The sequence below is a fragment of the Microtus ochrogaster genome, linkage group LG1, assembly GCF_000317375.1.
Source record: "Microtus ochrogaster isolate Prairie Vole_2 linkage group LG1, MicOch1.0, whole genome shotgun sequence".
NCBI classification, from domain to species: domain Eukaryota; kingdom Metazoa; phylum Chordata; class Mammalia; order Rodentia; family Cricetidae; genus Microtus; species Microtus ochrogaster.
The window spans coordinates 48,192,943-48,217,362 of NC_022027.1; the positions used below are offsets into that span (position 1 = coordinate 48,192,943).

The following is a 24,420-nucleotide window of genomic DNA, read 5'->3' on the forward strand; positions in this document are numbered from 1 at the left end:
CTTCTAATCTACATCATGCCCCAAGATCTGTGAAAGTTCAAACCAAATAAAATCCCATTTTTTTTTGTATGAGAAAACTAAGATATCAATAAAAACAAGCTTCTTAAAGACAAGTAGTTGATTACCCAATACAAGCTCCACATTTGATACACTGGGGGAGAGGAATGCAGATCTCTTGCTATGTGTTTTCATGCAAATACAACTTAAAACATCCAGAAGCCCCACAAGAGATCTCTGAAGACAGTATGAGCTGCTTCTTCATCATCTTCAGACAACTACAAGAGGTCTGAGGTTCTCACTTACCTCTGACCAGACCTCTGCAAATACACTTTTCACATCAAGTTGATGAGCACAGAGGAGCAAATGCCTTGGCACTCTGTACCTGTAAGAGAGTGGGAGAGTTCAAACAACCCCAGAAAATGGAGAAGATGTACCCTTCTCATACTTTAGTGAACATGTGATACAGCTACATAAAATTTAAAGAGTTGATTACTCTATTAGATAAGTGTTTTATATTATCTCTGCTGTTGATATATTTAGGCAATTGTGGAATTTCAAGAGTGTAAATGCATTTGCCCTTCTTTGACTACTTTAAAGAGCAAGTATATAAAATACAAGGATATATGTGTAGTTAGTATAAGAATGTGGTGTCTTTGCCAATAACAGCACAGAAGGTTGAGAGTGATTATACGTCAACTGGCCTTTGGAAATTATTCCAGGAGGTAAAATCTATTTCCTCTGGTGTTACTACATTCACTACAGTTTTTTTATGTGTGTATTATTGATTGCTGCATATTATGTTTCTGCTTGTCTTATTTTAGTATATTTTTATCTTTAAATCTAGAGTTAATATGTATGTCACAACTTATTAGAACCAATTTCAATTAAATTATATCAACTTAATTTGCATGAGCTATAAGATGTGATGCTGAATGCTCCGCTCTCTCTCCTGTTTCATAAATCTACAGAACACAAAACTTCTGTTACATACTCAGTATTTAATGATTATAAGCAATACATTGAATAATTGTTAAGAAGTCAATAAACAAAGCAAAAAACATGCACAACTTTTGCTAGAACAAACATCTCTTCAGTTAGTTCTGCGTCTCTTTATTTTTCTGTGTATTTGAGCTACTGCCTGGAATGATTCTCAAAGGCTGGTTGACCTGTAATACACTCAACCTCCTCTGCTGTTATTGGCAGAAACACCACACTCTTATACTACTATACATGTATCCTTTTATTTTTATACACTTGTTCTTAAAGTAGGCATTTACACTCATATAATTCTACAATTGCCCTAGTAGGTGTTCTTTAGACGAGTAGATCCAAAGATACTGTGCAATTTGTATTTTTACAAAACATGGTTTTCAAAAAGTTCTTTGTTATGGTTAATGTATTTTTCTGTTTTACTTTGAAAGACAGATTTTCGCTGTGCAGGATTTGGGGTAGATGATTTGTTTGTTTATTTTCTTTTACCAGAAATTTTGCTTATGTTGCCTACCACCAGCTTTCCACCACTTCCTTCTGGTTTACAGTGTTGTTGTGAAAATTTTACCTTTCCTCTGTCTAAAGTTCCTCATAAATGCTGAGTTATTTTCTCTTGTTGCTTTCAATACCTTGCTTTTAGGCTCTGGCCACTTTGGCTGCCCCATGGCTTTGCTCACTAGAGGGGTCCTAAGATTTCTAGAGTCCCAGGCTTGTGTTTCTTTATAAACTTGAAAATCTTTTAGAACTGCTTCTCTGAAACTTGTTTTACCTCTTTAGTCTATGTTCTTCAGATTTCATAGTATCTGCCAATTTACCTTCCTGTCAGACCTAACCTATGATTTACACAGGCACATTCTCATGTGTGTTTCTGGGATCAAGTTTATTTGTTATTTCCATGGCTCATAACTTTCCATTTGAAATCCCTTTCTAAGTAGGATACTATAGAAAAATCTGGATACTGGACCATCTCTTCGGGCACTTATTTGTATGAATTCTGTTTACACTTTATGTGACTTACTGAACTATTTTAGTGGGTTTATCATATGCCTAACTCATTAATTAGAAAACTTTTGATGCTGTTTATCCAAGGACACAGCCTTGAATAACCCATAGCCACACAGAGATGACAATACTTTTGGCAGATATCTTTTCCCTCTTTCCCAGGCCACACCCAGTTGTTGGGCTCCAATAACTGTCAGATGATATTGTTTTCAACAACGTTCAGGGCTCTGGACAACTACATAGACTGATTTAATCTAACGTGGGCACCTTCAAAGGTATCCTGAGGTCAGCATAGAAAATGTGTTCATTTGTACAAGTCATAAAGGGCTTCATCCAGCTGTCTCTTCCTGGATCTATCTGACAAATTAGCCAATCAATAGTTTAGTCTGTATCCTTAGTCAATCTACTCGTTTCCCTGTGTTCCTAATGACTTCTGGTTATCACGGTCTGTTATACTTGAATTCTTCCATGGCCTACTGTCAGTGAAAAGAATCTTTCTTAGAATAAACTCAGAATTCTCTTTCAGAAAATCCTACCCTGTCCACTACAGAAATTTGAAGGTGGGAAATGACAACATTAACCACCACCTGAGGGTGTCTGATATATTGGGACCTATCTCCTTAGCTTACTTCTCATTCTGGAATCTCTAAGAGAAGAGTAGGCCCACTACTTTCAGCAATGGCATACCCGAGAGAGTACAGCCTTTGCCTTGTGGCTGTTGTGTACAACAGTTTATCAGGTATTTGTGGAGAAATCACTTGTATGAGTGATTTCTTTCCTCAGTGATACTTACTCAGAACTCAATCCCTACACAGGAAGTGGGGGCACCCTGAGAAGAGTTAAGGCCTGGCCTGATCTAGGAAATAACACCCTGAATTGTAATTGTGAGGAAAAGGAGCCCTGAGTTCTTAGATGGACAAGTCTAGAACAGAGTTTATAGGTACTGAAATGGGAGAGCAAAATAGGGGCAAGTCTAGGGTCAGACGCTGTGACATTCGCTGATCTTAGCAAATTTGTGTTGATTTTCTTGAGTATCTTTTATATGCTATAGGCCATGGGCTCATTTCCCATGCTCTTTTAGAGCTTTACTTTGAATAATACTTCTTTAAAGTATGGAACATTTTCAATTATTAAGAAACTATGTAGATGAACTAGGTCAGTTAATGAATTCATGGTAAATCATGTTTTACCATCTAATGTCAGCTAAGGAAATTGCTCAGAAAATATGCCCAAATATGACAGTAAGATGGTGGACAGATGAGTCTTCCTCCTGAAAGTCTACTCTGTAGGCTGGCCTAGGATCCCAATTTTACTGCACATTGTCTGGAAGATTCACACACACACATTGGTATTTGAAAAAACATATAGCAAAGTATCAACTATTAATAAAAGTACCCTAATCATTGAACTTATTTCATAAATGCAAAATATTACAATGGCTTGAAGCAAAGAACATCTGAAGAAGATGCAAGAATAATTAGAAAGAGAAAGGCTTAGCAAGTGTCTTTACAGTGTTTAGAGTTCATAGGTTAAAACCTTGTAAGGGAACAGCATGAAGTGCAGAATGTTTTTACTTGGCAAAAATAAGTTATAAACTATATATACAATCAGAGCAAACAATATTGTAGTCATGTGTCAACAGTCATACTCTTAAGTCCTTGGTCAATCTTGGCGTATGATACAACAGTTTATCAGGTATTTCTGTTTTGACAGTACATATAAATTGTGTATGAAAAGAAAAGAAAGCAACTTCTTTCTTGTTAGTGTTAGGTTAAAAGGATAGTGGTATAATAAAGAACAAGAACTTCATCAAAGGTCATTTAGAGCAAAGTGTTACAATTGCTTATTTTGTACAAATACTAATTATATTTTCACTCAGGGTTTCAGTCTTCCAAAACGAAATTGTTCCTAATTTCTGTGCCAAAACATCTTTAGAAAAGTTGTTACAAATAAATTCCAGTACCGTTTGCTCAGCAGTTTGGCATCAACACTGTTCAGGCAACAACATTCATATGGTAATAGTTAAATTTGTTTCTCACTATGGATTTCTCAGCCATTTTTTTTAATTTTTTTTTTCCAGCCAGCACAGGCTAAACTCTAGAAAGTGCTTTAACTCTTTTGTTCATGTGAGTCTCTATGAATCAGTTAATACTAATCAGTTAATAGCACACATACCTCCAATTTGCTTTGTTCTTGAAGAGGGGTGTGACTTGGAAAGCTTCAGTTAGCTTATATTCCAGGCCCCAGTTGACTGAGCAACCTTGGCTTTCTATTGTATATCTTCTCTTCTTACCTATGTGGCATTGGGAGGGAGGTAATGTACTAGACCTCCTCACTTCTGAAATGAAGTTAGCACTTTGTGTTGTTGTTGAGCAAGGGAGTTGAATAATAATGCATAGAATAGAGCTTCTGTGTGTGGTAACTGGATCCAGCTTTTGCTCCCTAAGCAATTAACCCAAAACTATACAGGTGAATATTTTATATCAAGATGTATTTTTTTGAGTTGAGAACTGAGATACTTAGCTGGGGGTAAAGAGGGGTTCATGTCAATTGTCTCTGAATTTTTTTCCAGAGGGAAGGATTTGCTGTTGTTTTCTGAATCATAGATGAACAGGATGTCAAACAAGTCACCCAAATCTGACACATGGACGGATGAGAAGGTCCAGCCTTCTGTTTCCAATTCAGACACTGACTCCTACTCCTATAAGAGCAACAGCTAAAGATTAGAAGTACAGTAAGTGGGTGGAATAATGAAAGTAGGCACAGGATTCCAACATTCTTATGTGTCTAATATCAGTACCTATTGAAAGGCACCCCCCTACAGGAGGCCTTCAACAGCCAAATGGACGTGAGGACCCATTCTTGTAGAGATCAATCATTTTATTTACCCAGCCAAAATGATGCTGACAAAATGAAATTCGAGTGAGGTAGGCCTTTCTCTTGTGGATAGGAACTATGAATGGACCAAATAGCACAGAGTCTATCTCACCAAGAACAATCCAGCCACGGCCAATGCAGAATCACCAATCTCTAGTGACCATGCAACATATCTGATTTCAGTCATGTTGTGTTAGACCTGTTTTATGTGCTCTGGTCCTTACCTGAACTGAAGCCAGAGTTTCCTTTCAAACCAAGGAGCTTTTCTGGGATGAATCTTAGATAACTAATGCTTGAACCTAAGGAAAGTAATGTATTAAACACTACCTCATTCTAACAGACCAATCCATCAACAAAGGCACTATCAGAAGAGATGACCAGCCACAGGGACACTTGGACTTAGTACACACCTCATCACCTGAAAGCAGTTATCTTTATGAAACTGTAAAGTGACCTGTTAAAGGGTTTGGAAAATTGGGACACAGTTCTTTAGAATGTGATTCCACTTCTGGTTCTATGACCACCGTAAAAAGAACACGGAAGTCTTGAAGCAGTGGTACTTTCAGACCATCAGTCCTAGTGACTTATCTTAAGAAAGCACACTGTCAAATCCGGTCTCGTTAGACCTGCTGATAGAGGAGAGGCAGCTTGGAAGAAGGAAGGGCACTGGTGAGAGGAGAGGAAGGATAGGAGAAGATGGGGTTCAAATAAAAGCAGTAAAAGGCTCTACAGAAGTCACCATAGAATTGAAATATGTACATGAAAACTCTTAATGAAACCATTAACTTGTATGTTGAGTTTAAAATTTAACTATTAAAGGAATATGAAAAATAAAACCATAAAAGAATTTTTTAAAGAGAGAGAGAGAGAGAGAGAGAGAGAGAGAGAGAGAGAGAGAGAAAGACAAGTTCTGTTTTCTGAGCTCTTTCTATCTGGAAAGGAAGGGTTCCAGTGCTTTTTCAAGTTGACATAATGCCTGTCAAGTGTCATAAGAACAGTAAGTGAAGGATTAGCTGGCAATATTTGGCCTTGGTTAGTTAGTCAGAATTGTTGCACACTAGGGTCTGGAAGAAATACATCTGAGGAAAGAGAGGTTCTGGCATGCTTCAGAGTGCCTCTTCTATACTCAGGACTAGCAGAATAAACATCTGTAACAACCGCAGTCCATAAATGTCAAGGGCACCGAGGGCTCCAAACATCGTCTAAGGATGAAGTGCTGTAGTTACTTCACCAACTAGAACAGATCGTACAGATAGCTACCGAGTACAGGAGCAATTTAAAGTGGACAATGGATGGGGAAATATTAATTGCAGCAAGAGCTAGAGCTCATTCAACTCACTCGCTTTCATTCCAAACTTCTAGACTCAGGGACCATCTTGAAGAGAGCTATGTGACAGGTTGGAGAGAAGCTGAGAAGTAAGAGGGTTGAATGCTGGGCAAAGGTGATGCAACACTGAACTCAACCTCAAATCTTCTTCTTTTCCAGAAAGCTATGGTTCTTTGAAAATTTTGATATAATGTTCAATATTGCAACTTGATCACATTTAAGTTGGCCCTGGGATAAGCATCCCTTAGTTTCTTCTTGTGTATTTTGTCTTTGCATTTATACATCAGCATGGGAAGTCAAAATGAACCTACAAATAAATCAGAAGTACAAATGAGAAAATATTTGTAGGGTTTCCGCGACCGTTTGTAGACAGACACAGAAGGATAAGCTCTCATCTCTGTTTCTTTGCAGTTGCTTGGTTCTAAAATATACATCATAAGACTTAGTTGAGAAAATCACATGGTTGAGCATCTCTGGTCACGTTAGGATTGTACCCTTATATCAGCTTTCTCTATTTGCTCAAATCCCTGCCAAGTCTTCCTGTCCAGTGTCACTTCATGTAAAAATCACATATGCAGAATAGTGTCTTAGAACCTGCCTTCAGAGTTGAAAACACATGGCTGCTGGAACACCTACAGTCATGGGAAGGAAGGGAGGAGAATTTGGAGAATGTGAAAATTGTAATGGTTTTAGGACATTATGTTTCTGCATGGAGATATTAGAAACTTTCCTCGTTTTTTAGCTAGAGACTTCAGCTTACTAAAAAACACTTGAAACCTTTAGAAAATATGACTCTCACTGCTTCTGACTCTAAGCCCAGAAACTGTCCTAACGCATAGCTTTAAAGAATCCAGAACATGATGCAGTCAAGTCTGGAAAGATTTCAACCGAGCACTCCCATTTCTGTGATTAGAGTGCACATATAAAGGTCCAAACACAATGGCTGGCTGGCCTTTTGGCAGAGGGGAGCCTGCATTTGCAGCAGAGAGGCAATGACACATGCTTTTTCCTCATTTCAAGGACACTTTCTCCAAATCTCGGAACATTTCTCAACAAAGTTTGTGAAGCCAACCAATAGTCTTTGTGGGTCACCCTACAACAACAACAAACAATATGTGTTTGGAGTTCACAGATGTTCTTGACAGCTTCCTCTGCGTGGTACAGCTCTGTCTCTGATAATTACAAAACCTCAAATATCTGGCATGTAGGATTTAGAAATTAGACAAAATATACAAGGCAAATATTAAAATCAACAAATTTTAAGCACTGATGTCATCAGAGTTGTTACAATTCAATATTAATTTCTAAATTACTGGAGATTCTTAAGGTTTGAGACAATTTTTCCAAAAAAACTCCACATGTATTTGATTTCTTTACTTGGAAATTTATAGCATGCAAAACATTTTTTTTGCTTTGTTTTGTTTTTTAAGATAGGGTTTGGAGCTTATCCTGGAACTTGCTCTGTAGATCAGGCTGGCCTCGAACTCAGAGAGGTCCACCTGTCTCTGCCTTCAGAGTCCTGGGATACAAAGCATTTAGTACAAATAAGATACTACTAGGAACTATGAAAGTCCTTAACAATTTATCCTACAGAAGCTTTTCAGTTTCAGCAATACCACTTTTGGGTATATATCCAAAGGATGTTCAGTCATAACACAAGGACATGTGCTCAACTATGTTCATAGCAGCATTATTTGTCATAGCCAGAATTTGGAAACAACCTAAATGTCCCTCCACTGAAGAATGGATAAAGAAAATGTGGTAGTGGTATAATTACGCAATGGAGTAATACACAGCAGAAAAAATAATGACACCTTGAAATTTGCAGGCAAATGGATGGATCTAGAAAACATCATATTGAGTGAGGTAACCTAGACCCAGAAAGACAAATAAGTGGCTTTTAGACATAAAGCAAAGAAAACCAGCCTAAAATTCACAACCCCAGAGAACCTAGACAACAATGAGGACACTAAGAGAGACATACATGGATCTGGTCTACATGGGAAGAAGGAAAAGACAAGATCTCCTGAGTAAATAGGGAGCATGGGGCCCATGGGAGAGGGTTGGAGGGCAGTGAAGAGCAAAGGAGGAGAGGAGAGAAAAATGCATAGCACAATAAAATAAATAAATAAAGAGAGCAAGGCAAAAATAATGCACTTTGTACAGACACACTCCCCAGTCCCTCAGTCATTTTACATCTTGAAAGAAAAGTGGAAGAAAAAAACAATTTATCCTATCCTTAAATACTTAAATATACACTTGTCACTCTAAAAATTGGTATAGAGGCTTAAACTTAAATGAATAATACAAATACTGAAAAATATTATAGCTAGCGTCATCACACACTGTATATGCCATAGACATTTTGCTCAATGCTTTGTATATATTGTTTTATTTAATTTCATGCAATTCTGTGTGCTAAATGCTGATATTATCTGTTTTCTAAGTGTCATCACTCAGTCACAGGGAGATTAGAAACTTCCAAAATAAGGTCCACCTTGTAAATCACTGAGCACTAATGAAATGTGTCTAGAGAAACATGATAAAATAACAATTGCTTTGTGTTTCTCAGAGGGGTGAGATAGTAGATGGGTCTTTCCAAATAAGACTATATCATATCAGTTGATATTCTAAGGTCATTTCAGTTCATTGTAAGGCTCTCACAGGAGTTCTAAGGCATTGTTTTGCTGGAATGACTCCAAGTGTGAGCGGTGACACCAGACCCTCACATGCATATTAAAATTTTTAAAAGGGAACCGTGTTTTCTGCTGGCGTTTATGCCTCATGAGATCAAGAACAACTGTTTCCAAGCTTTAGTGGGCATGCTTGCCATTGCCTTACCAGATGCTAAAATGTGTGCAGAATTTGAAGCGCTGTTGCCGGTGTCTCTTGCCTCATAATATGGCCATCCTCATTTCTCTCTTCCCTCATGGCCATCACATCTGACAAAAGTGCCTCCAGGTCTTCAGGTTTTCCCCATAAAGGGCAATTTTCAGAGCCTCTGTAGGGTCTTCCCAGAGCCTGCCTTCCCGGCCATTCCCTCTTTACTGGCTGTGGTCCAACAGGATGACGCAAGGCTGAGCAATTGGACTGTGCTGAGAAAAGCAGGTCACAGAGGCCATAAAAACCCACAGGAGCAGAACTGAGTCTGGTCCTGGGAGCGCATGCCGAGCCGTCTGCTCCACAGGTTGGGCACACATCTTTGTAACACTTAGCCTTTTCCCTTTAATGACTTAAATGATTTCAACGATCAATGAATTTTGCATCAGAATCAGGTCTTTAGAACAGGTATGAAACTAGGCTTTTCCTGCTAAGCCTGCTCCCTTTGGACACCTTTGCCCCACTGCCAGTTCTTCACCATTGGAAATGAAAGCTCCCTGTGGAGCCCACCTGACAGGGAGGAGTCACATCCTGTGGTCCATTTCTCCACCCTCATGGTTTCATATTCTGAATCTGATCCCAGACACAATGAACACAGCACTGTTTTCTCCATCTTGTTCTGGCACCATGGGATCTAGTCTTTAGTTGGCATGTGTTTCACAGTAGATAAACTAATTCAGTTTTAGGTTTGGAAACCCTTTTAAAAATACCCTATTAGGCCAAGAAGCCAAAATGAATGGGAGAGTTTCAAGCCACGTTGGACACTGAAGCAACTCAGTTTATAAAAAAAGCGCTGATTTTCTCCATCTCTCGACCAGCACTGCCTTCCCCATGTGCAGCCACGGTTTTGTATATTCCTATGACCCCTGGAGACGCTTGAACAGCAAAGTTCCTAGTGTGTTGCTCATTTTACTGTATGGCACACAGTCCTTTGATCGCCAGCTCAGCCTCTGTGGAGCGGTAACTCCCATTACTTACTCACGCAGGTCTGAGCCTCTCTAATCCTTTCCAGCTGTCCATTTTTCTTGGGCCAGTCTCAGCATCAATCTTTCCTCCAATGTTCCCTTTATCTAATGAGAGTGGAAGTCAGGGTAGGGAAAAGTAAAGGACTTTGAGAAAAGCAAACTTCTGAACTTTATAAAACTATATTTTGATTAATAATATGGAAAGTCTCCATGTGAACCAGAAATAATCAGTTCGTCTCACGCACACAAAAAATAAGTATCTGCCTTTGTATCTTAAGCTCAAGAAGAAATGCACAGAGCCTGGAGTCAGAGACAAGAGACTCAGTCCTCAGGATTCTTGCATAGAGCGTGGGCGTGGTCTAACTTGCTCCCTCTGGGTCTCAATCCTATGAATCAAAAAGACTACTACAAAATCAAAGGAAGAGGCTGGAGATCAGTGGTAAGGCTGGATCTGTGGGTAAGTGCAAGGAACCTGGGTTCAGGTCGCAGCATCTGAATAGCATCTCATGAATGTCTGTAATTCTAGTTCCAAAGGAATCCAACACAAGCATTGATGGCATGCATATGGAATGCAGATTTACATAACACATAAAATATCCACACACATAAAACAAAGATGCAGCAATTTAAATTAACTTCTGTGATATATGAATATATGTAAATGCAGTTGTGGAGTGACATACACTTAAAGTTGTAAAAGGAGAATAAAAATCAGAGTAATAAAACAAGCATTTGACAACCTGGTGTAATGTGTATCATTATGAATTCTATGATAAATGATGACCAATAGTGGACTTCCTCTTCATTGCTGTGTGTTCCCCTATCCAAAAGACATGGTGTTCTCTGATGCAATGAATAAGATATTCCATTGTCTGGTTTCTAGTCTTCTGCCCGCTCCTCCATCACAGTTTTATTCCTCAACTCTAAATGTGTGTCATTGAGCTCTAACCACCTGCCTTCCTAAATCCCCCTGCCAAGTCACATCCCATTTCACACAAGCTCTTCCTCTCAACCTGCTAATAGTTTTCTACCTTAATCTCCTGAAGAAGCTAAGACACAACTTCTTTGTAAAGCCTTAGCTGTCTTCCCAAGACATACATGGTGTACAAGCATTCGTATACATGCACCAGCCTATTCTTCCACTTATTCCCTGGGCACGCCACGGAGATCCTGAAGAAATGTGTCCCCGGGTGCACTTCCATGAACGATATCCAGGCAGTCAGAAACCTCGTATACTTTTCAGTCATATTTGCTTTGCTTTTCCACATTTAAAAAAAAAAAAAAGGTACTTGGATGTTTGAGCACATCTTTAGTAGGGTCTGTGATCCTGCTGAGTGTAATAACTACTGTTGTAGCTCTAGGGCAAAAGTGGTCATTGTGTGCCAATAGTGTCACTGAAATCAATATTTCTATCTCTGTATCCTGAGCCTCTAATGGCACTAAATACTTGATGAGTGATTAATTGAAGTTGCACTAACGCATTCTCAAGGTATTAAAAATTATGGTCACAACACTACATGAGAACCAGTGACATTCGTGAGTCAGGCAGGGCCTTCCTTACCCAGCTGCCAGCAGATAGAGCTTGGTTGGTGAGGTTCAGTTTGCTAATAATTGGTGTTTTTTCTACATACAGGAATTAATTATAGCATAATAGAATTTAATAGCATTTGTTCTTAATTCTCCTCTGATCTGCATTCTGCTGTTTGTTCTCATTTGTTCTGATAAGGTCCATTGTCTCTAATGTTGCTTCACAAAGGGCAAGAAATAAATCAATGGTATTTAGCTTTTCCAGCCATCTGGTCTGGCAAACATCCCAAAATTAATGTTTAAATCTGGGTGCAGTTCATGTATTTTATCTTGTCTTGGGGAAGACCACTGAAGGCAGTAAAGGAGGGATAGAAACTACACTGGTGATGCCTAAAGAAGTTTGAGCTTTTTGTAGCTACCACTTCTGCTGCAGATTCCCACTGTGTGCTGTTGTTACTGCTCATACTGAGGGTTCCTGCTTAGGACATGTTATGCTTTAGAGAGAGCTAGCAAACTTTTCTCACAAAGGCTCAGAGGACAAACTTTTCAAGGAGACTCAGTTTCTCTCACAGTCATTCACCACTGCCAAGGAAAAACAGCACAAACAATTACAAAGAAGTTTAACTGTATGCCAACAAAGTTCGTTTATAAAAAATTAACACTGAGGTTGTTGACCCTTAGAGGAAGGATTTTTTTGAAAAACCATTAATAACCACTTGATAGTTTCCAGGTTCCCATGTATGGTAGGAAAGTACCCAGTGATGCTTTTGAGCTTTGGTTTTCTAATCTGCAAAGCAATCATGCAAACACCAGCCTGAAGGAATATCTCGAAAACTCAGGAATATATTTTAGGATGTGTACAATTTTCCTCATAGGTAGGACTTAACCATCACCATACTGTTCCATCAGAGGCCCTCCACTATAATCTTTTTGAAATTGCTCCCAACGATAACAGTTTGACATATTCTGAGTGTCTTATATAAACAAGCATGGTATAAGATTATCTTTTTATTCCTCATAACAATCCTATTAAGTACCCATTACTGCAGACCTATTTCCCAGAGAACACATATAAGGCATACATATATTGTGTGACTTTTGAAGTTTATGCTAGTAGTAATTTTCACACCCATGTGTTAAAGTTTTCAAGCCATAAAATGAACTTCAAGAGAAGATACAAAAGTGGACAGGTATCATAATTGATTGCATTGCAATGTGGGAAGGGCATTTCTTTTACAGTAACCTAAAGTTCTGATGCAAGGAAGATTTGTCTTTGCCCCATCTGCTTGGTCCTGGAAGGCCTACCACTGTCTCACCAACAGTCGGGAATGGAAGCAAGCCTGCATGACTCATGCATGTCAGGTGAAGGTAGTGAGTTTCCACCTGCTTCTCTCAGAGCATCTGCTCTGGGAAAGCTGCTGCCATGGATGGAGCTCAATTATCCAAAAGAGGTTGCCTGTCAGTGTAGCCATCACCAGCCCTGCCAAGTGCACAGCTGACAGTCAGATTATAAATGAGCTATCTCTCATAGTTACTGTAGTTTTCAAGGGGTCGTAGTCATGCTCCTTCCTTATCTAGCTGAAGTTGCATGTCCCCAAAGCTTCCACACTTCCTGGCATGAGTTTCAGAACAACGTATCTTTGTGGCATAAAGACTCCCTTTCCTCTGCCTCCCAATGCTCACTGAGTGGTCAAGAGTCCTTCAGCTGTGAAACATCTTTCCCTCAGTCACCATTTCTGCTAGTCTATCTCCACTCAGATTAGCTTTCAATTTGGACAAATGAGAGAACCGTATGTTTTTATTCATAACTACTCATTCCCCAATTTCATTTAATTGGAATATTATTCTGCAATGCACATTTCTCGAAATCCCATATCCTGTCTCGCCTGCTTTTCTTGCCCCTCCCTACTGTAGTTTCCCCCCTCCATTGCCAGCTCCTGCGCTTACCATCTGTGGCAGTGAGGTCAGGAAGGACAGGGCCTATGAAGCATAGCTGCTTAGATAATGGGTGTATTTGGGCAGTAGCAGAACAAAGGCAACAAAACTATTATAGGTCTCTGAAGGTAGTTGCCTTTAATACAAAGCCTAAAGACAGGTGAAGGCATTGATTGTAAGAAAACAAGGATCTATCTAGGATGAATCTTCCCACTCAACTCACTCCCCTGGGTAACCCAGCTCCGTTGGATTTCTCATTTGATCATAGTAGACTGGAAAATCCCTGTCTTGGGCAGCACACTCAGTTGAACTTTTCCAGGAAAGCACACTGCTTTAAAGGCATGAGACCCACTGGCGCTCAGGAACCTTTGGTGGTGTCTTTCCCTACCGTGTCCTGAGTCATGTTCTGCTCTGTGTGAATGTGAAATACCCTACAGGGTGCATGAGACACAAACCCGTGTGGCCCCAGCCACAAGAACTGTTGTAGCAGGTAGTGAGACCTTTGAGATAGAAACTCCAGAAGACATAGTTCTCAAGGGTTACTGATGACACCTACCTGCAGTCCCAATATAATCTCCTCTTCTTGTCTGGCCTCAGTGAGATCTCTGTTATGTGTTGTCAGGATAACATGATGCCCTATTCTTTCAAAAAATGAATTACAATGATATTTTTTCTCATAAGTTGTTCTGTTAGGTATTTTGTCACAGCAACAAAAAGTAATCTAGCCTCTCATATTTCCAGAACATTCTAAACCTTCTCCGACATCACACACAAAACACTTCCCTTTCCTTCTCTTTGCTTGTTGTCCTCAATTCTCATTTTACAAGATAAACTAGAATACTGTTAAAACAGTCTCCACAGCTTTGATCTCTACCTGTAACTGTAGTTGTGCACCCATGTCATATACTGGTCCTTCCTTCTTGTCTGCTCAACATTTTGTAGCAAGGGTTCTATGCTAAGTCTTTTGTACTGAGATCACATAGCTCTTGTCTTTTCAAGGTCAGTGTCTTGCAGACTTTTCTCATCTCTCTTATATTATTTTTTTATTGAGCTCTACATTTTTTTCTGCTTCCCTCCCTGCCTCTCTCTTCCCTCGTTCAACCCTCCCCCAAGGTCCCCATGCTCCCAATTTACTCAGGAGATCTTGTCTTTTTCTACTTCCCATGATGTAGTACTATGAGTGGCGGGGCTGCGTCCCCAGCACCCCGGCTGCCTGGCTAGCTTATGCCCCGAAATAACAACACACAAATTGTATTCATTTAAATACTGCTTGGCCCTTTAGCTCTAGCCCTTACTGGCTAATTCTGATATCCCGATCAACCCATCTCTAATAATCTGTGAGCACCGGTCTTACCGGGAAGATTCTAGCCTACGTCCATCCTGGGTCGGAGCTTCATCGTGCGTGTCTGCCTGGGAGAGGGGAGGATGGCGTCTCTGAGCTCACTTCCTCTTCCTCCCAGCATTCTGTTCTGTTTACTCCTCCCACCTATGTTTTAACCTATCAGGGCAAGCAGCTTCTTTATTTAATTAACCAATGACCTTCCTCCATCACCATGAAGATTAGATCTATGTAAGTCTCTCTTGGTGTCCTCATTGTTGTCTAAATTCTGTGGGATTGTGGTTTGTAGGCTGGTTTTCTTAGCTTTATATTTAAAAAGCATCTATGGGTGAGTAAATATGATAATTGTCTTTCTGTGTCAGGGTTACCTCACTCAAAATAATGTTCTCATCTCTTGTATAACCACTACATTTCCCTCTTTACAGTCTCTAATAGCTTCCACACTCGTTGTCTTCAGTTTCATAGAAGCAAGGTACTCTTCCCCTGACATTGTTAGTCTATGCAATTCCACATTTTGTGCCACTATTCTCCATCCTGCTCTTTCAAATTTGTTTTTACTCAGCGTTTGTAATATTCTTGTCCCTGTCCCTGGAACTTCTCTGGCTTCTTCCTCTCCTGCTCTGTGAGAGTACTCTTCATGGTCACCATTGATGCCTATACGTCTAATTGCAATAATCAGTTCTCAAAGCTAAGCTCACCTCACATCCTTCTCCTCAGGGTTTGACAATGTTGGAACCTGGGTTTTTTTTTTTTTTTTAAATCTGGTTGAGAAGATTTCATACTCCTCCAGTGATCAATGTACACGTTTCTCATTCTTTTGCAATTTCCTCTTTAGTTCCTCAACCTCCAACACAATGGAAAGGCAGGAGCTTAATCCTCAAATTCTTCTTCTTACCTTCTTGCTGCAACAGCTTGTGACTTGGAGCATAATTTATATGTTGCACAGAACTCCTACCAAGAACTCTTCTTGGTGCCACACAATGGGATATTGTTAATCTATATTTCCATTTTTTTGTCTTCTCAGTATCACAAATTCATTATATCCTAAAACCTAGAAACTGACTGTCTTCCCATTCTCTGGGAATTTGAGCCCCTTTCTTCTTGTTCCTTCACTGAAATTTTGAGGTTCTTTTCCACTCCTCCCTCAGACTTATCTCACACCTTGTATGCTAGTAAGGCCTCTTAGTTCTGTTTTCACAACATTCGGAGAGTCCCATTTCTTCGCAATGCATTGCCATCTGGTATTGACTCTGTTCTTAACTGGAGTATCTCCTTCTACATTTGCTTATGCATTCTCAAGTCTTGTTTCAATGCACTTTGAATCTTGAATGTTGTTCTTTTATCAGACAGTAGTGGGTGGTAAAATACTCTCCCCTGGAGCGAGCATTATCTTCTTGTCAACCACACAGTTGCCATGGTAATATCCCAACATTCCACAAAATACTATGCTCCATGCTGTGATGTTTAGTAGGTAAGGTGTATTAAATGTTTTGCCTACTTGTGATAATTTAAACTTAGGATAGAATTATCTAGTTATAACCCCAGTATATGCAGAAAAACATCTGCATTTTCTGTGAGCTCTTCACAGATCTCCCCCTTTTGAAAAATTGCAACAACAACCTCTGTTGTGCTGGTGCATATTTTGCATTCCTCCAAAGCACTCAGCCTCAGAAGTGTTTTCCTCCCTACTCTTCAGGAGGGCATGGACATACTATGACTACAGAAAAACCCTAACACTCCACTCCACTGACTGCTGTGACAATAGCTAGAGTTAAAAAAGGTGACCCAACAAGATGTGAGGGAAGGCATGCCCAACACCCAGGCCAGTTGGTCCACTGGCAACCCAAAAGCTTTGCTTTTGCAACACACCACTTCCCGCAGCACCTCTCAGATATCCTTTGAAGTGATTGTGTGGAAACAGATTTAAAACAGGTTCCCATGTCTGTCTCACAAACACTTTTACCCAAACCATTGATCTTCTTTCCTTTTCATCATTTCCTTTTCTTTGAATTTATGCTCCCTTTGCTCTACTTTGGTATACAAGTGCAAACGTGTTTGACATTGCTGATGGGTCTCTCCATCCCAGTGTGCCAGCTTGCTATGCTCTGGAAAGGTGACCTTTCCTCTGAAGGAACAAGGACATTAATAACGTTGGCAGTACCTCCACCAATACCTTTGTTGGGATGTCCTAATGAATGAATTTGGAAACTCTTCATTTAACCATTTAGTGTATCAAAATGCCTACAAAACATACTTTCGCTTTGCACATTTGCATATTTATATGTTTTCAAAAATAAAGAGAAAATACATAGTATCTGGGAATGGTGTATGAAAATTATTTTCACAAGTACAGATGTACTGATAACTCATCAGAGCTGAAAATGTGTAAGGTCATCTCTAATGAGTGAAAACATCTTTTTCTTTCATACTTCCCACATCGTTTTGCTGTTTATAAAATTGCTTGAGATATTTTAATGTTTTAAAAAATAAACTGCAGTCTCCTTTAACTATCAAAACTGCATAAATATCTTTTTACACGGTCTGACATTGTTAAGCTTATATTGATTTAATGGTGCTCATGATCTTTAATGTGGAAGAAGAAAGACAAGTCTTATAATTCAGAACTTAAAGCGTAAATTCTGTTTTGTAGTCACTGAGAATAATTCCCTCTATTTCTTTCCATATAACAGAATCTAAAATATTTTAAGCAATATGTTTTGTTGCTTCATCTTTAAAGAGAGCTTATTATAAACTTAAATAGGCAACTATCAGAAAAATGAGTCTCAAGAAACAAAGGATAAATCACAATGACTTACTCACATGGGAATGGTTTTACATTTACTGTACGAAAAGTATGAGCATGGGAAAGCCTATTCCAGTAAGTTATATCTTCCAAAAGTCATTTTAATGTTAATAATTTAGTAAATTATATTTCAAGTCACAAGTGCCACTTTACATCCATTAGTTTACTTATTTGTTTATTTACTTTGAAAATGTGTCTTGTTGTATTGCTGTAGCTGGCCCTGAACTTTAGATTCTTCTGTCTCAGTCTCCTGAGTAACTGGACTATATATAAGTGGGCTCCACCACACCAGGCAAATTCATCTTTTTAAAAGTAAAACCTTCTAGTCAACCAAACATGGATGACAAAAAACAGCATCATTATCTGTATTGAGCTAAGGGAAGATTCCTTGTCATACTCCTAACTTAAACCCCTCTCACGCTACACACTAGATCATGCTGAACCCCGAGTGGGAAGCATTTCTACTGCTGAATTGTGAGAATTTGCATGTGTGAAATTCGGTTTAAGTGTGTAAAGAATTTTGTTTAGTGTGAAGGTGGATTCTGTTTATTCTGATGTTAAAATTAGGCTGTGACTTATCAATAACCTTGGTTAAGGGAAAGGAGTGCCGTGTGGACGGGAAAGAGAGAAGAGCATGCAACTGCCTCGCCAGTGTGGCTGTGTTCACAATGGCTCTCAGACATTCTAATCCCCTTGGGTTTTTTTTATCTACCAAAACAGCTTGGGCCCATCAGCAAATTGCAGTGGCATATGGTCCAGGTTTACGGGTAATCTGGCACATGATTAAGGCAAGGGAGAGGCTACCCTTCAGCAAATAATGGAAGTATCCCGAAAAAAATTGATAAGGTTTCAAAAGTCAAAGTGATAAAGTTATAATTGTTAAATGGCTCCCCAAACCATCAGTTCTGATATTTTTTTGAATTAAAATTTTCATTAGATATAGAAAGTTACTGTGGAAATCTTGAAGAAAACAAAACACAAAAAACAAAAAACAAAAGTATTCAGAAATGGTTTTGCTTCTGAGCCTATAATCATTACTTAGTGATCTTTAAGAGCACACATGGCTGCACACTGGACCTGCCTTTAGAAGAGGGACAAGCTTCCTCCATCTCTTGCATTCTTATTACAACTGACTGTATATATTCCAGTGAAACATTCAGGCCTTTCAAAGAAAGACATGGCAACTAATACCATAAAAAATCCTGTCTGAAACAGCCCTGCCCTTATTCCTCATAGTGCAGTGAATGTCTAGCAACAGCTTGATAGCCCTATATGAGCAATGACGTCATCTGAAGAGAGGTTAAATGTATCAGTATTCAGAAACTTTACCAATGATTCAGCTTTAACCGACCTTCAACTAAAATGCAGGCTTGAGTGCTGCTACTCCTGGCTCACAGGCAAAGCCCACTATGTCAGGGCTACAGGTTGTCATGCCAGGTGATGCTCATCTAATAATATAAAGATTGAATGCAACCTTCTGGACAATCCATCTTACTCAAAATTTGGGAAAGAATGCCTTTCATTGCCTTCTGTTCTACTAAGTAATACAGGTAACCATTGTAGTAAAATAGGAAATGCACACTAGGTTTTTAGGCCAAATAGTGCCCCAGTAACCTAAGAAAATGCTTATTTATCCTTTGCTTTTTCATTTATTGAATATCTCTAAATAGCTAACATGGAAGAATACTAAGTTTTTGTGAGAGCAGGTTGGTTTTTGAAATTTCTCCCATTTTTTTCATATACAAAACTTTTATAGCTACTGTCTTCATATCCATCTACTATGCATTAATGTAAGAAATATTCCACCCTCAAGTCAGGGAGGAAATTTTCTTTTCAGGATCCTGAGTATCAGTTTTTGTGTATGCTTAAAAACAATGTAAGTTACAGAAATGGCCCAAGAACCTGACTGACATGCTGATTATTTTATTTATAGATTAACATTTATGACAGTGAGGTCTCTGAGTATAGGAATTCATATGGGTCATCAACTTGACAGGATATACAATCACCTAAGGGGAAACTCCAGGTATAATTATGAGGGATTACCAAAATTGGGCTAACCTCTGCCCATGACTTTGAGACTTGTCTGAGTTGGAAAGAACGAATCTAAACTTGAATGGCAAGATTCTCTGGGCATGGTCCCTAAGCTGCATAAGAAGGAAGAGGCTAGTTGAACTCAGCATAAGTCTCTGCTTCTTGACTGTGTATACAACATGACCAGCTAGCAGCAACAGGCTTCTGGTACCAAGGCTTCCTCACTGCAATGGACTATACCTTCCCATAATAGCCAAAATAAACACTGTCCCCTTAAGATAATTTTGTCACAGCAATGAGACAAGTAACTGCTGTGGAATAATCCTTCTATGCACTGTGGAAATGTATTGCTCTCATTGTTAATGAAAAGCTGATTGACTGATAGATAGCTAGGCAGGATTTTGCGGGCAGAGACAATGTTGGAAAGAAGAAAGGCAGAGTCAGAGAAGATGCCAGCCAGAAGGAAAAGAAACTTGGTATGCAGTAGATGTAAAAGCCACAAACCTTGGAGCATCACATAAATAAAAATGGGTTAATAAGTTTTAAGAGATAGTAATAAGTCTGAGCCATTGGTCAAGAATTTATAATTCATAATAAGTCTTTGAGTGTTTATTTGGAAAGTAATTTATAGAGCAGAGATGATCAGACAAAAAAACTCTACCTACAAGTAACCTAGATTCTTGGTAATAAATTAAATAATGGAAGAGGAAGATATAAAACATTTTATCTCTTTTAACTTAATTCTTTTTAGTCTTTTGTAGTCAGACGTTTCTCTCCCACTGGCCAGTTCCCAAAAAACCACTCAGAGTCTTACATTAATTATGACTATTCAGCTGATAGCTCAGGCTTATTACTAAGTAGCTCTTACACTTTAAGCTAACCTATATTCCTTATTTACACTCTGCCACAGAGTAATACCATCATTAGCATGACACATTCATCTCCTCCTCCCTCTGCTTCTGGCTGGTGACTCCTGACTCTGTCTTTTTCTTTCCGATTTCTGACTTTCCCACCTATACTTCCTTCCTGGCTACCAGCCTGATGGTTTTTTACTAACCAATGAGAGCAATACATATTCACAGTGTCCAGAAGGATTACTGCACAGCAGTCCTTAGAGTTACAACAAAACAAAGCCATTTCACAGTTAATTTTCTTAATCCAACTGTCAGAGTCTTAACTCTAGCATAATAGTATGTTTCTTGCAATCTAGCATGGTTAGGAACAAAGACATTTGTAACCATATATATATATATATATATACATACATATATATGCATTAAATTTCTAAAACTTCTACTTGTTCTTAAATACCTACTATGTAAAAGACAAGCCAAATTTAACTTGATATTCTTCTACTTTTCTATCTCACAAAAACATTAAATGCATTTAAGAGGACTCCAAAGATATCCCCGACCTAAAAACATTCTCATTTTTCTTCTGCTTTGTCCTTAGGATTCGTTAATATAAAATTCCATATTGATCTATCTTTGCTGCAGCATTCATGTAAGGAGGAAATGTGCTTTAATTCACTCCCAGCAAAGTAATTGTAAAAATTCCAGCTGGGAAAAATCAACCGGTGACTACTTGGCCAGCTTCAGAATCACCATAGCAACATGGCATGGCCATCTCATCATGTCAAGGTCTCTGGGCTTTGAGGATGCCGACTGTATCTAGCAGTGCAAAGTGACGCAGAGGCCAGGGGTATGAGACTCAAGACGGAGCTCGTAAAAAGTTGCATGTCCATACCATTTGGGAAAATCCTACAACCATAAATCAATAGTAAGTTCTTTGCATTAGAGTAAGTCCTTGGGAAAGCTCAAAGATGTGTTTGATGGACGCAGGTGGGAGGAAGAAAGGAAAGAACCTAGGATAACAAGGTAGCTTCCAACAGTGAACGGATTCGAATCACCATCAGCATCTGGCAGGATGGGAGAGGATTTTGATGACTTACACGGAAAATTATTTAGGTGGTAGAGAGCTACTCTACCATCTGGAATTTTAAAGAGAAAAGATTTTTTTTTTTTTTTAAGACAGCAACATGAGAAAACTGCAGGCTGGAGCAAATCTGTGTGAAAGGTTTGAAAGTCATTTTTCTGACTTCCTTAGAGATCAGTTTAGGCATAGAGCCAAGAAGGCCAAGAGGCCACTAAGACACAAAATCACAAGGCAAACCTAGACAAGACCTAAAACAACATGGTTTGGGTGAGATTTGTGTCATTTCTAACAGAGACAAAGTGCAAAGCCCATGTTCTACACACTTGGACGTATGCTTTCTGCGGGGATTTTGCTGTTCTTCTAGCTATCTCTTTTGTGCTGTTGACAACCCTATTTCTTACCCTCACATGACGTGAAATGTACTGTCTCCTCCATTCACATCCCACCCCCACATCAGTATCCTGTTCTCCCCATTTCCCATGTGAACAATAACATTACTTGCCCCCTTCTATCAGACTGGTCTACAGGGACCGCAATCTAATTGACCACAGTCCCTCCTACCCAGAAGGCATGGGATGGGAATCCAACACCACACTGGGTTTCTCTTAATCACTACAAGTTAGTGGTGTCCTGCTGGCCCTTAACACTTCTAGAAAAATCCAACAGTGAGTTTCTGCTGAGCTTATCCCTTCCTCTACAGATTAACAATGCTAACTGCTTTCCCAATACTCTCATCCTTCACTCTCAGCCAAGGCTCCTCATCTCGCCCTTTACAAAGAAGAATAGATACAATCCAGTGAAAGTGACCAACTGCACATGTCCCCACCCACACATTCACTATATTTGCCTTTTATTCCCCCCATCTTTCTAGAAAAGGTGTTCTGTCCTCCTTTCTGATGCAAAGATTCTCATCTTTCCTCATCACACCCAGAAGCTATGCAGTCAATTATTCTCAGGGTAAATTCCTTCTCTCTCTCTCTCTCTCTCTCTCTCTCTCTCTCTCTCTCTCTGTCTCTCTCTGTGTATCTGCATGTGTGTTTATTGTTTATTTATTCTCTTTTACACAGAGCATTCATCCAGTCTCTGCAGGCAGGCAAAATGTTCTCTGCCAATTCTCTATTAATTCCTAACTACCTTCAAGTCTCTTCTTTAAAACATAACACTTAAATTCTGTGTATCTATGGACTTTAATACTTCACCACTCACATTATCCCCTAATGCTTGCTGGTTATAACCATTACTCCTATCATGGAACTAAATAACTCATGCACAGATAGGATTGCCAGACATCTCAACTTGCCTGAAACTCTCTCCGATTATATCTGCTTTTCTATCACACTCACTACAAGCAACACATTTTTTCTCAAATCTATACTATTTTAAATGTTGAATTATAAAGTCATATTTTCTATTTCCTAATCCTTAATTTCTTTTCCAAGCACTGCAACCCATGACCCAATTGCCTTAGCTTCAGGAGTTCACCTTCACTCTTCACTAGCTATTGCTCTTAGTCTCTTATGTAATCTCTAGTTTCTCCAACTGTTTGAAAGGTTCAGCAAACTACAGGTTTGGCATTAATCCTGGGTCTTGGATAAAGTATTCATGCTGGTGGATGATGTCAACTGCTGTCATTCCCAATTGCACATCTCTAGCAGGGATGGCTCCCTTGCCTTTATGGAAACTACTTCTTGGTATTTACCTGGGCATTCTTAAAGTAACACTGTAAGTCAAACCTAGCTCAACAAAATGCCCACCCCCAGTCACTTTCTTTCCCTTGGCTACTCCATACTGGCAGAGGTCGCATATCCTTACTGTTGAACTCAGGGATCCAAACACCACCCGCAACTTATTTTCTTCCCTTGTTCCCCTACTCATTTCAAATTTGCCCTCCGCTTTAATTAATTTTCATTTTACACATTTTTTGAATTTCTGACACCTGCCCACATTGATCTGGCTACATTGCTTTGGGAGCACACTTGTTTTTAACTGTCCTCCTCTAACAGCCTTTCAAGTGCCCTTCCTGTCTCAGTTATAACCTTGTTCAACCCGTGTGCCACAACACCATGGTCTTCCTGTGTCTAGTACTGGTAAACACACTGTGATTTCAGGCACACATAAACTCACCTTGTCAATCCCGCCCAGCCTTGGCCCACACTTTCACCGCACCACTGTGCTCACTGTACCACTGTGTTCACTGTGTCGCTGCGTTCACTGTGCCACTGCATTCACTGTACCACTGCATTCATTGCAACACAGTGTTCACCACGCATCCACTGTGCCATTGTACCACTGCATTTGTTGCATCACTGCATCCATTTCACTACTATGTTCACTGTATCACTACGCTCACTGCAACACTGGCCCTTTCCCTCATAGAACTCATCATCTGGAAGCACCATTGTTGTTGCCCATCTCCACTGCTAATCTTTAAATTGTAAGACATCATTGCTTCCATCATGCAAAAATTCTGTAGTTTGTTAAGCTAATTACTTAACAGATATCAGCTAATTAGAATATTTAGCAGAACAGGGAAGATGCAACTGAGGAAAAAGAAACATTTACTAATATTTTAAAATATCTATAAATAGTTCATTAAAAATTGTTTGTTTTAAAACAATTATTTTTCTTAGATTCATTTTAAACATCATGTGAAAATGCTAGTCACTTGGGCATTTTGCTCAGCTATTCAAGATTCTGTCTTGTGATATACCATACAAAATCCATAGCTTATTTTTCTACCTTTTTGCTTAATTATTGTGTTCCACTATCTGTCTGCTATGTTCCTGGTAAAGTTGTGACTGTGTAG

General features: G+C 39.2%; 1 protein-coding gene across 1 annotated transcript in view; it reads right to left on the reverse strand.

Annotated features, from left to right (window-relative positions):
* Nucleotides 1-318: 318 nt before the first annotated feature.
* Antxr2 (ANTXR cell adhesion molecule 2) overlaps nucleotides 319-24,420 on the reverse strand; it is a 177,292-nt gene continuing 153,190 nt past the window's right edge. Inside the window, exon 17 of the mRNA XM_026785367.1 lies at nucleotides 319-382. Coding sequence (XP_026641168.1) covers nucleotides 338-382 — 45 coding nt within the window. The 3' untranslated portion in view covers nucleotides 319-337. The remainder of the gene's footprint in view (nucleotides 383-24,420) is intronic.